Raw genomic sequence first — 13,770 nt, 5'->3', positions numbered from 1 at the left:
AATGAATCATTAGGTAATGATTAGTTCATGAGTATCTATGAAACGACCATACTGACCACTTTATTTATACTTTATTATTTTATAATTAATGCAAATTTGTTGTCTCCTCAGAAATACTGCTATAAATGCCCTTGAAAAGGCAAACCTATCTCAATTATGGTTTTCTCTTTTTTGTTAATAGTCAGCAGCAACCTTTGACAAAATATGTGTATTTTATATAAAATATTAAAAAAATATTCAATTAAATGAATAATTTATTATTTTCTTTGGTATTTTTGTCATATGTAGATAAGCAATGATGATAGGTGGGTGTTTTCCAATGAAGGCAGCCTTTTATGTATAAAAAGCATTGAGCTCACAGATGTGCTCAGCTAGTCAGTCTTGACAGGTTTTGCTTTTCCCTTTTCTTTCCCTTTTAAATGATTTTGCATTTCTTATTTCAAAACAAAAATCTGTTGGCCGTAAAGTACACTGACCATCTTATCTGTGTTTACTTCAATATTTGGATGTATCAGTGCAGTGGTTGCCAACCTGGAGTTAAGGGGTCGCCAAAGTTTAAAAAAATATTTTTGGGGCTTTTTATGCCTTTATTTGAGGATAGAAGGGGGTAGAGAGAGAAGGGGGACAACATGCAGCAGAGGGTCGCAGGTTGGAATCAAACCAGGGCTGCTGCAGGAAGGACTCTATAAAGAGCCTACATACTGTTTGCCCTGGGTTGCCAAAGCTTCACGGGGGGTTGCAAGGCCTTCTTGATTTTGAGTGTTTTAAGAAAACAAAAAAATATATAGACTGTAGGTCTATATCTCAGCATTTGGTTCATTTATGGGAAGAAAACTAAATAAAATTGTATTTTGTATAAGTTTATATTATTATTTAAGATCTAAACTTTGAAGACCTGAACACGTGCTATATTCACAGAGCTTTCACTCTCTGATATAGAATCCTGCTTTAGAACAATGAGAAGAAGAGACAGAATCTGTCAAAAAAGAAACCCATTAAGTATGTATGATTGTTAAAACATTATTTTAAAAAAATACATAATACAGACAGATAATTGTATTAAAAGTTCCTAAAAATATCAGGACAACTTCTCTCTGATCAATAGTTACAGGAAGTAATGTGCTCAAAATTCCTCTAAAACTCTCATAAACTTCAAGCTGTGTTGACTGTTTGGGTTTATTGTACAGTTGATCAGTTGTCCTTTAATGTTAGTGTTATACATTTAATATAATATGAAACATCCATAAAATATGTCAATTAGTCAGATTACTCAGTGATCGAGAAAGTTGGGAACCACTGAATCAGTGCCTTGCCCCTACCAGTCCTGTACAGTAGGAGGCAGTGTACACCTTTGAAATGTGTTTACAATCTAGACTGAAAGAAGAAGAGGAGAAGAGGGGACAGAAGAAGAGGAGGATCCGGGACTAACCATGGCTACGGCTGACAGCGGACCGAAGCCTCTTCAGAATGCCATGAAAATGGCTAAAGTAGCAATACAGCTGGACGGAGGGAACAAACACAAGGTAGTGAGCTCCACAGCCGGACTGCAGCGACACGACGAAGGTTAAGCCCTTCGGGAAGCAGTCTGTGGGGCTGTAAACAGAAGGGGGGGGTTAGCTAGCTAAACTGTCACTTGAGTAACGTTATGTTGTTTACATGTAATACAGTCACCTGCTGGGGTTCAGGGCTGCACACCTTCAAGCCTTTCAACGCTTTATTCTACAAATGGCACCTGTCGTTAATACGAACTTTTTCTTCATTGACTACTCACTGTTGTCCTGTCACTAATAACGTTGTACTTGTAGAAGTAACAGCTTGTTATCCCAAACCCTTAAAAAAACAGTATAGTATAACAAATAAATCACATACAAATATATCAAATAAATGCATGGTTGCAAGACAAAACTTCAGTTTATTGATTTAGATAAACCTTTGAAGTTGCAAACATTATTTTGATGAGTTGTGTTTACATAAATAATGTGGAAAACACTAATTGGAACAAGTTGATTTTATGAGTAGCCTCATCAACTTAAAAACGTGTTTATGCTGGCAGTTATTAGGTAAGTGGTAATTAAAAAATGCTCATTTTAATTTCATTAGAAGTTGTCATAACTCAGAAGGATTGATGCAAACTGTTGAGTGTATGAGTTTTAGTTATCGCTGTTGTCATTCCTGTAGCATTTATATGGTTTTACTATAGTTACACTATATTTACTATAGTTAGAATATATTTTTTATATAGTATTACTATAGTGTGTTCTATAATCTTTCTATCTAATCTATCTTCTTCCGACTAAAAGTTACTATTTTAATACTACACATTTACTAAAACATCATCATAATATTACTATAGGAATGTTCTATAGTACGTTCAAAAAACAACTACAGAAACACTATATAATATACAATATTAATACTATTTAGAATGTATAGGAATCTAGAAATGATCTAGATACATAGTATTACTAATAAAATATTACAGGGCTACTGTAGCTAATAAAACAGCACTACAGAAAAAACATTATACAGTTCTTATACTATACTATAGTAATGCTATAGATCATTTTTGTAAGGGAAAGCATGAGCACTTTGTCATTTTTCATACTATAACTAGAAACTAATAAACAATTAGCTTATTTTGGACTTGATAACTTGACGCAATAAACTCAAACATTACACTACATTTGTATCATCACTATCATGTCTTCACAGAAGATTGTAATGTATGTTATTAATTAGTTATTAAGATATGAAGTCAATTAGGACATTTGACTTTAGAATTTTGGCCCCATTGCTATCTTCTTGTTGCATTTTCAGCAAATTTAGTCAAATTTCGCAACAATAGCTAATTGTATGTTCAGCTATGACTTGTTACTATAAACCTATAAACCTTTTTCACAGGAGTCATTTTGACATGAAATAGTATGGTAAACACAGTCAACACACCGATCAGACAAAAAAAAAACAGACCTGTTTTGTGATTTGTTTTTTGTGGTAGATATAGTGTATGTGAATAGTACTATTAAAATGAGTCTAGTAACTATAAAACTTTTGTTTGTTTATTTTGATATTGAATCAAAAGTTTATTAAAATTCCATAACCACTATTTATTAGGGAGTTATTAGTAATAGTGAAATAGTAGTAATACTGTAGTTAACAGTTTCCTTTAAAGAGTAGTCTTGATTAAATATAGTAGTTACTTTTCACTACAATTTACAGTAGTAACTTCTGGATTTTTTTTTGTTGGACTAGTACAGTGAAACAATGACTCTCCATCCATCATACACACTTATCCTGTTCCTGGTTGTAGGGGGGCTGGGGTATATCCCATTATGGGTAAGACAAGAGGCGGTGTACACCCTGGAGAGGTTGCCAGTCTATCAGTGAGCTTTAAAGTGCCTTAGTTTAAAATAGGTTCCTGCACTTGTAGTGACTTGCAAATACAGAAAAGTAAATAAGGAACTGGAAAAACAAGTAAAGTCATGACTGTTTCCTCAAATAATAGTGACTAGTCATCAAAATGAGGTCTGGTGTTAAGGTCTGGCTTATAAAATATTGGCCATATATAATCATCTGAGTGTATTTATAAAATTTGGCATTGAGACGATCCAACAGGCAACACATAACACAACACATATATGGTGGACTTTAAGAATAGCATCACAGCACCGTATGGTGCAAGAACATTGTGACTGACTTGTTACTGCTGTATTGCCATGTTCCCTGATCAGCAGTAGTTATAATATATTATTATGTTTTACTGTATACCATAACAATAATAAGATACTACATGCTTGTGCTCTTTCTGCAGGAAGCTTACTGTGAATATCTCCGGACTATCAACTTCATATCACATGCACTTTTGGAAGAAGCTGGGTCACAAAGTAAGATATATGTAGTGACACATGATTGATGATAAATGAATGTACAGGCATCACCATCTTGGCAGTCCTGACTCCACGGCTCCTGGCTAATCCAAAAATGGGAAAAGAGATGGAGAGTGGGTGGTTATGCTATGGTTTAACTTTAAGCCTTAATATAACTTAAAGGGTAAGTGCAGTTGTCATGAACAGGGAAATTAGCTATACAAACCATTGTTTGTACCAGGCTGTAAGCATGTTTATTTCTGCTGTAAAGTATTTTAATATGGGGGCTTATAGAGATTGACTCACTGCTGGAGCCAGCCTCTAGTGGCCGTTTAAGGAACTGCCGTTTGTGGCATTTCTAGGCCTCATTTGCCAGCCATAGAGGTTGCAGCTTGGCTCAATGTTATAGCTGACATTGGTCATCAGTGGATAAGTAGCCCCGTTTTAAATTGTCTGTCATAACAGCGTGCTGATTTCATGCCTTTAAGTCCTGAGGATTTTTATTTTATTTTATTTTAGCTCACCAAAGCAAATTTCTATCAAAGGACAATTAATTACAGTCTTTAGAGACTGTATACACCGATCAGCCATAACATTGTGAGCACCTGGGCACCCTGGTGGTCAGAATGTTCTGCAGCCCCATACCAACAAACTGTGATGCACTGTGTGTTCTGACACCTTTCTATCAGAACCAGCATTAACGCAGTTGAGAATACAGCTAGCTCCTCTTTATCTGTTGGATCGGACCACACGGGTCAGCCTTCACTCCCCATGTGCATCAGTGAGCCTTGGACCCCCATGACCCTGTCTCCGGTTCTTTTCCTTACTTCTGCTGCCTGATATATCCCACCCACTGACCAGTGCCATAATAACCAAATAATCAGTGTTATTCACTTCAGTCAGTGCTCATAATGTTATGGCTGATTGGTGTATGTTCTCCAGTATAATGTGGTCAGACAGACACTGTAGGCACCTGATATCATCTGCATTAATGCTGTGCTGTGGGTCCTATTCCTTATATCCTATTGATCTTTTTGTACTTGTTGCCCTTTTCTTCACAAATTCACATTTAATTAAATTGGAACTATGTTACAATAGAGGCTAACCGTAGCATTAAAGCAGCATCAAGAATTCTTCTCCTTCTACCCTCTAGTGCCAACAGATAAGACAGATAATCTGTGAAACAATCAGTTTTCTCTGGCTCCTCCTAGTGCTCCTAATGGTATTTACAAAAATCCACCACAGCTGAAATATAAACAACCAGTAAGAGCCGAGAAAGAGAAGTGATTGTTGAGTGTCATTACTAGGTTGTCAAATACTGGCGGAACTTTGAGACTCTGGGAATGAGACTCAACAATCAACTATCTTCAAGCCTCCAACCCCAAGTGTCTTTCTATCTTTCTCAATCTGATTTGGTTGTTTTCGTTCAGGCCTGGTGGATTCTTGCAAATGCCATCAGGAGCACTAGGAGGAGCCAAAGAAAGCTGATTTTATACAACTGTCAGAACACAGTGAACATTTCAGCAATAATGACAAAAAGTTATTTTTATAAAAACTGTATCCCTATATACATATAATGAAATGCTCATTTGATATATTGCAGATTTCTATATGCTGTATTTACGGCTGGGGGTATCTTTAATCAACCTGCATGTTGTGATATTAAGATTTGTGCACAGTCAGTTCTCTTCTGGACCACGATGAGGATCTCAGATGAGGCTAATGAGATATTTATAAAGCATGAGAAAAGCCTCTAGGGTTTGAACATGTAGAAGTCAGTGGATTGGTGGGTTGGACCAGTCCAGGCTTCAGTCCAAAACACAAGCAGCACCCCCTTCTAACAGAGCTAATCATTTTAACCAGACTTGAGCTAATCAGTTTGAATACAGTAGTTGATTGTTAGCACAAAATTGAATCAGATCTCAAATGCCATGTGATGACCTTTATATAGCAGGCCTGCATTAGATTAATCTTAAACTCTCTGTCTTCTGTTTCTTTCCGTCCGGGCCTCAGAGGAGAGGGAGATAGTGGCGGTGGAGGTGGAGCGGATGTTGAGGCTGGCTGAGCAGTGTCTGGAGCGAGCCAAGTCGTTTATAGGGAAGAGCGCTGACCCACCCGACCTCTCTGCCTCCGTCTCCGCTTCCTCTTCCTGTTCACCTGGCCAATCAGAACCCCATCAGACTCCTGCCCTCCCAGTCACCACTGCTGCGAGCACTGGTGAATACACCCCCTTCCAATCAGAAGCATCTCTTTTATTAATATACCATTCAATCACTGCTAACTTGGAGCCTGCCCTAGGGGTCACAAATCCAAATCAGCCAATGTGTGTAGCCACATGATTTTTGTCCTGTAAGCCAATCACTGCTCTTTTTCCCCTTTGCTGTCACAGTCCCTCCATCTGATATTCCTGTTGACACAGGGCGTAAAGCAACCAGCCCGACAAAGACCGGTCACCGCAGGGTAATGTCAGAAGGTGGCGGGGAGCTCTCTCCTTTTCTGCCTCCCGAAATCTTCCAGAGACTACAAACAGTGGAGTCACAGGACACAAGCAAAAAGTAGGGGCCAGTTTTTATCAAGGAGGGCAAATATTGCTCCAATCAATGACAGACATCCACTTAAGTGAACAACATAGCAGAGATAACAGATTTCTAAGAACCAGTCACTTATAGCTTCCACTGACGAGCACAATGTTTGAAACCGTCCAACCAGGTCAAACAGATTCTTACACTCTTTAATGTCTTCAAATCACTTATCTGAATTTTAGACCTGCGCTTGGAAATATAAGGAGATGTGGTGTCTATCTGTGATTCAGTAAATATGTGTTTCTATAATTATTTTGGCCAGGATAATTCTGACATGAATTTTTTTTTATCGGAATACTTCACTCTAAATGTTTAATTATGTAGTTTTCTCAACCGTCTGTGGGCCAGTAATGATTGCTCAATCTGCTCCTCTTCTGTGTTAATGTTTCATTATAATCCATACACCCTTAAGCTAAGCAGCAGAGGTTAAGTGACAGTGCCAAAACTACTGGTCCATTTTCGGGTGAGCTAAATATGCAGTGTTACATGTGACTGTCTGTAACACACAGCGTCTATCCTTTGCTGGACAGGACGCTTAAAAATAAAACTGGGGTTATTAATTAGTACACCCACTTCTCCAGACACCACTGTTTACCAGGTTTAAAAAAATGTTGCTCCTTCTCATCTTCGCACTCAGTTCTCTTAATGCCTGAGGATAGTTTTTACAAGTCTTTACAAGTCTAAAGTGACAAAAAATATCCCTAATTATTTGATTTGACTCACAGAACCTTGTCGTTACCATATGTCAGTTTCATTGGTGCTTGTGTGAGCTTTTTCTAAAAATGTTTTACTCAAAATAATAACAATGTCATGCTGCCCCGCCACATTGACAAGGGACATGTTGCTTGTTTGTATTTTGTGTGTGTGTCCCAGGGAGCTGACACCCATTGAAGAAGCATCACGTTTAAACCAGAAGTTGAAAGCCAATTATGAAGCTCGTCTGGCAAGGCTCACACCTGGTCAGGCCTACCAGAAGACATCTTTGGTATGTGAATGAGTGTGTGCGTGTATTTGTGTTGTTGACTTGAGCTAAAGGCCCACTAAAAGCTGACTTGTAGCAATATGTGTCCCATTTTTTTAACAACATTACCTTCTCGAGACTGGACCAGCAGACAAACTGGAAGATGAGTTCATTACATGATGCATTATGGTCCAAGTTGCAGTTTGTTTAATGGCACACAGAAATCAGCCATATTTTGCTTCTGGTATGACCTCTTCCTAATTTTTTCCCTACCTGATATATACCCATAAGCTGTGTGTGAAATACTGTGACATTTTGGGGGACCTGTGCTGTGAGCAGCGCTTTCAGACACAGCAGCACAAATTACAAATCTTAGGAAAACATTTCAAAACAAAATGAGGCCTGTATGTATGAATAAGAGGACCAAATTAGTAGAGTTTGTCTAAGCCGATATTTGCGGATCAGTGGGTTTTTCACAAAAGCCGAATTTAGAATCCAGGATAACTGAAAAAGTGAGGCTTGACCTAGTCTAGTCTAGTCTAGTCTAGTCTAGTCCTGGTTTTATACGTTTCATGTAGGCCAAGCCAGGCTGAGGAGGTGCAACTACGTGAAGCCAGGTTTAACTAATTGAGATAAATGCACGTTCATGGCTTTTATCAGAAATAGAGAAGACGCATTAAACATACTTATATAATGGAGTCTTACCTTAAGCATGTATTATGTAAAAAAGGAAATCCAGCCACAGTGTGGCAGACAATGGTGGAGAGACTGAATGTGTATGTAGTCTACAAATACACATTTAGGCCACTGCTCTTAACTGAAACCATCATAATTATACCATTCAAGGACTTACTGGCCATCTGCACAAATCAACAGTTGTACACTTTGCCTTAAAAGTGAGCAGTGGAAGTTAATATATTACTCTGTAAATTAACCATTAAGACCTTACTTACATGAATAGTTAAACTCTTCTCATTCTTAGGAAGCACTACACTCAGCCTTATGTAGTCCCTTAGGGGACATGGAGGAGGAAATAAAATACATGAATACAATAAAACTGCACCCTGTCTGTCCTGGGTGCTCTTTTTGTGTCAGCCTACAACTACTGCCTTTGTGCTCTTTCCTAAACAAGAACACACTTGAAGCAATGACCCGGACATGTTTTGACCCTTGACTTTTGCCCAGAAGAAGACTCTTTTACACTCAAAATATTTTCTCAGGGGAACGCAAATGTATTTTTTTTCTCCCCCATGTATTTTTTTCCGTCTCCATACTGCCTACACGTTTATTTGATGCATGTTTTTTCAAAAGGGTGTCAGCATTTTTAAGCGACCTCGTGTGTGCTTTTATTGTGAATGTCTCGTGTCCCTTCCGGCTTGTATGTACGTCGGCTAGCTTGCCGCTCTTTTTGAGCAGCCGAGGGCAGCGGGAGTGGGAGTGGGAGTGGGCTGTGTGCGGATCTATTCTCTCTACCGCAGGAGTTGTGTAAGGCTAGATAGGTTCTCAGCTAAAAAGCCCAACTTTCGCCTCCTCGGCTTCATCCCTTTGGTGAAATCTCCAGTCAAAAAAACATGATGGTAAACGAGAGACCAAACATTTAATTATTAAAGCGCTCTTAATTGCAACGCTTGATAAACTTATTTTAATTCCGACATCAATTTTGTATTCATCTGGAGATTTTTAAATTCATGTCAACTCATCATTCAGATGCGGAAAATGTTTCGGCGTCAAGTGGAGATCCGTGCTTACTGGAGAAAGCTAAAGGCGTTTGTAAAGGTAAAGTCTTGCTAGCTAATTAACACGTCTCACTGAAGTCCTTTAAAAATACTTTGAAATGATTGCTTTTCTAACTGTCCCCCAAAATTGTTGAGTACTAACGTTAATTTAAGTCCTCACATCAAGATTCATTAAGGCCACGAGCTGTTCGGCATAGTTTGCATCTTTTCATTTAATGAAATATTAAATTTAAAGACTACAGCTTGACCTGACGGGGTGAGCGGTACTCGACCGTTCGTGTTGGTTCAGTAAATGGAGTCTGCAAGGTTGGAAACGTCCTTGATGACGCAGACTAACGTTACTCTAGCAGATCTCACTACAGACAATACAGTATTGAGTTCCTTGTTGTGATGGTTAAGGTGTAATTTAGTCTTTTTGGTGTTGCAGTTGCATTGCAGGTTGTAACGTGGTGGTGGGTTCTTTCCAGTTACTGTGTGAGACCCTACTGGGGTAAAGGATAAAATAATAATAGATAGATAGAAGAGTTTATTACTTACATTGAGATTATATTTTTTGTATGTTTGTATGTATGTATTGCATGTTTTCTGAAATCTATCTCTTTAAATATTTCGATTAGGAAATATTTACTAAAAATAAAAAGAATCCCTTAATTTAGAGTGGTTATTGTTTCATATACCTTGTGTCAAGTTAGTTTCTTCCAGTGTCTCCTAAATTTTAAAATAAAATTGATCCAAAGTGCATTTGAAAGGCTCCCGAAAGAGCCTGTGGTATTCTCCAGTTCATTTGTGTTGTCATCTAAGGGTAAAGCACTCTTCTTGGAAATTCTTGGAAAGGGTTTAATCAGTTTTGGAAATCATTTAGATTCTTGGAAAGGGTTTAATCAGTTTTGAACACGCTTTACGGTCACAGTTTGGCTTTTTCACCAAAAATACACACTCACAGAGAGGGAAAACTCTCTCTTAAAACAGTGCAAATCCGGTATTATCTACTTAAAAATGCTAATTTGCCTACATTTTAGGAAATAAATGTAATTGAATAAGGCCAGGTTTAAAATGTTTGTGTCAAAGAGTAATTATCTTAATATATTCTTCCATAATAATTTTGGAGATCACTTTTTATTACTCCATAAATTAGAGAACACTGTCAGCAGCCATAATAAATCCATTTTTTTGGCCAAAATAAATTGGTAAAATTGAGTCAACTTTGTCCTTGAAAATTGTGTGCATGCTACCTTTTATGCCTTTGGATATTCATCCTGGGTTTTCAACACTGGAACAAAGCCCTTTTGGAGAAGAATATAACTGGAAGGTTTGGCGTATGTAAGTGCTACTGAAGTGGAGATTTGTGAATATGAGTATGCATTTTGTAAAACACTACAGATGAATATGGTAAAAAAGAAAAGTTTACTAATAGATGTCAACATGAACATGTACACGTGTTTTGAAAGTTTATGTTAAAATATGCAAATTAGGCATAATGTAAAACTAACTTTTGTTGAATTTAGGAGAAATCTGCATATGCAAATAGACAATAAAACACACAATTGTGTATTTTGGGTGTTTTCTTTCTGCAAAATATTCCAAAATGTAAAAGTGTCTCGCTTTAAGATAAAGCTTAATTTACTAACTTTGTTGAAAGATTTTAGATGGTAATTGAGATGGGACATGACATTGTGGCTTTAAATTTAACTTAATTATTCTAAGCGCAGTATGTGGGCGGGAACTGCCGAGAAAGTTAAATTCCAGCCCTGTTTGTGCTAAAATTAACTGGATTTTTCTCTACAGAAACAATTTGCATATTAATACAACTTTACGAAATATTTTTCCTTTGTCATATTTAATTGCATACATGCATGCACTTGACATTATTTCCTCTCCTCTTTTCCAATGCAGACGCTCTCCCTCCAGCGGCAGATGATGGAGAATCTCATCATAGCCAAAGCCAGACAGGATGCTGTATCCTTGCGTTTTCACTGGGTTGTAGAAGTCTCCATCTTTGTTGCTTGACAGGTGATGGATAGCTTTCTTAATATCATTTAAGGCAGTGAGTGATGCTTTATTCCCAATTTGTCCTAATTGGTAACATTTTCCCAGCTTTCCAAATCCTTACGTGGGAGTGTTGAGCTGTGTGCAGGTATGGACAGATGGCATATATTAGTCTCTAAGTAAACAAATATTTAAAAGGTAAAGAGACCGTTGAGCTGCTCGGATATTCAACTTATAAGTTTTAGCTCCCAGATCACCAGAAATGGGCATTCATTCTTAAAATAGTGTTTTATTGTTCATTGCTTAGAAACAGTCCAGAAGAAAAGAGAGGCTCATGTGAGGTGGATTTATGACACAGACCTTTAGGTTGCTTTGGGTTGCTGTAACTCCTTACTCTTTCTAAATTTCCCTGGTTAACAGTCCTACAGGGTCACAAGGGGGCACTGTGGTTCTACACTGTTTAATATATAGTGCTGATTGACCTGTATGGGTTCACTTTGGTAAGACTAAACTGACCTGGTTTGATCAGTGCTGCCCAGTTTTCCCCTAAAGAGCTCTCATTTCATTGGTTAATTTAGCCAGCAATTTTGTGCCACCTGATTTGTATTTACCTGCTTGTTTTTTTAAACAGTGCAGCTCAGGGTTCGCTAACTTTTGTCCCTTCAAAAGTTTACAAAAAAATATTTTTCTTCATTTTTTTCTTTTTCTTAAAGCTGGGATATTTTACAGAGGAGTGGAGGATAGATGTGACTGTGGGATATTGATATTTACAGAATGGGATGCTCGTGTTTGCTGGTTTTTCGTGATCTCCCTGATTGAACCTAAAGACATCATTACTTACAGCTGACCCATGTGAGGTTTCCTTAATGTTTGTCGGAACATTAGCTTCAGCGGAAGATGGAGGAAAGAAGACTGAGACTGCAGGAAGAGGCCAACAGGTACAACACAGTTCTCTACCAACACACTGAATTAGGTTCAAACTTTATTCTGTTTTCAGCTACTGCCTTCTTTCTGTTAAGTATGGAGTATGCCTCTTTACAGGAATACATGATACTCAAATACAGAGCTACAAGCTTCTTGTGAAACGCTATCCAGAACTTACTTTGCTACTACCACAACAATTCAAGCTTAACATGTGGCTAACTTGACTTAGACTTTGATGTTTGCTTAGTTGGCGTAATTGTACAAATGCTGCAAACTGTATGTTTGGTTTTTAAAAGTTCATAGAAGTAATTGAGAGTAGTTATTCTTTCAAGTACCCTGTCTCAAGTTAGTTCCTTCCAGTGTCTCATATCCCAATATAGGTGATCTCATATCAAGATAATGATATCACGATATAGCACATTTTCTGTAAATTCAATGAAAAGTTTATAAATATATCTAAAATATTGTCTGTGTCTCCCACATAAGACTTTACTTGGGCGAGTCTTGATTTTAGGGCATGTGAAAAAACCTACACAGTAAGCCTATATCTCAGCATTTCGTTCACTTCTGTGAAGAAATGTAAAGTAGAGTAAATTGTCTAATAGAACAAATATGGCCAAATGTCAAGGACAAGAAAAACAAAAAATCAAAAAATAAGCCTATTAGGTATAAGTGCTTTAAAAAAACATCATACAGAGAATTGTATAAAAAGTTCCCTAAACAGACTTAACTGCTCAAAATGTATCCAAATCACTCCTTTTACACAAACTTTCCTGCAGTTACTGAGTTCACTGTTTGTGTTCATTGTACAATTGTATAATATGAAATATCCATAAAATATGTCACTGAACCAGTTTACTCAATGATAGAAAAGGGGTCCCTTAAAGGTTGGGAACCACTGAGATATAGCATTCAACTTTGCATGTCCTCACTCTGTTATTTGTGTGTTTAGCTCAGTGGTCATAGGTGCGAATGTCCATAACCTGTAGACCAATTTGGAAAGAAAATAATCAAATTAACCTGTGCAGTAATTTTGTAAATATTTGTAGATAAATTCTCTCTTCACATTCATAAACTGAAATGGGTGATGGATCAAAAATTGGACATAAATATTTTCTTTGGGTTTTTGTCATTACAGGCGATTTGCAGCTTCTGGCGCAATGACTACGGAGGAGCAAGAGCAGCGTATTCTCTATACCAATGTACTGGAATACGAGCAAGACCATGTACGTTGCGAGTAATTCCTATAAATATGTCTGACAAGCAAACGCAGTAACAAGTATTCAATGTATGTAATGTAATGTGAGTAATTCAGTAAATTACTTTGAACCTTGAATTATATGAAATGTTAGAAGGGATACAACTCTATGCCTATGTGTAGCTGTTTCTTATATCCGAAGAGAACTGTCAGATTTGGCATTCAACAGTTAAATTAAAATGAATCAACTAACATTGTTGTATGAAACTAAAGATATAGTTGCCAATAAGTCTTTTTTTTTGTCTATTTAGGATTGGCCCAAACTGTGGAAAGCCAACATGAGGAAGAATCTTGATGATATGACATTAGTGTCAGGTCTAGTCTCCTACCTGCTCAGGTAACTGACTGCAACATGAACATTTTATATACAGTTTAAGTTCAATTGAAACAATAACAAAAAGACAAAGTTTGAGGTAATTGTGAAGCAGCGTGAGATCATGGGAGTTGTCTTCACCAC

The 13,770-nt window shown here is 37.4% G+C and overlaps 1 protein-coding gene across 1 annotated transcript in view; it reads left to right on the top strand.

Moving 5' to 3' along the window:
* Nucleotides 1-1,391: 1,391 nt before the first annotated feature.
* vps9d1 (VPS9 domain containing 1) overlaps nt 1,392-13,770 on the top strand; it is a 28,608-nt gene continuing 16,229 nt past the window's right edge. Inside the window, exons 1-9 of the mRNA XM_035664818.1 lie at nt 1,392-1,523; nt 3,812-3,884; nt 5,880-6,083; nt 6,256-6,421; nt 7,322-7,433; nt 11,039-11,101; nt 12,017-12,069; nt 13,194-13,281; nt 13,565-13,650. Coding sequence (XP_035520711.1) covers nt 1,431-1,523; nt 3,812-3,884; nt 5,880-6,083; nt 6,256-6,421; nt 7,322-7,433; nt 11,039-11,101; nt 12,017-12,069; nt 13,194-13,281; nt 13,565-13,650 — 938 coding nt within the window. The 5' untranslated portion in view covers nt 1,392-1,430. The remainder of the gene's footprint in view (nt 1,524-3,811; nt 3,885-5,879; nt 6,084-6,255; nt 6,422-7,321; nt 7,434-11,038; nt 11,102-12,016; nt 12,070-13,193; nt 13,282-13,564; nt 13,651-13,770) is intronic.

This window comes from Morone saxatilis, unplaced genomic scaffold (genome assembly GCF_004916995.1).
Source record: "Morone saxatilis isolate NCDOM2014 unplaced genomic scaffold, NCSU_SB_2.0 Contig2, whole genome shotgun sequence".
NCBI classification, from domain to species: domain Eukaryota; kingdom Metazoa; phylum Chordata; class Actinopteri; family Moronidae; genus Morone; species Morone saxatilis.
The sequence above is the reverse complement of the archived record's forward strand: the minus strand, read 5'-3'. Positions and strand labels throughout refer to the sequence as shown.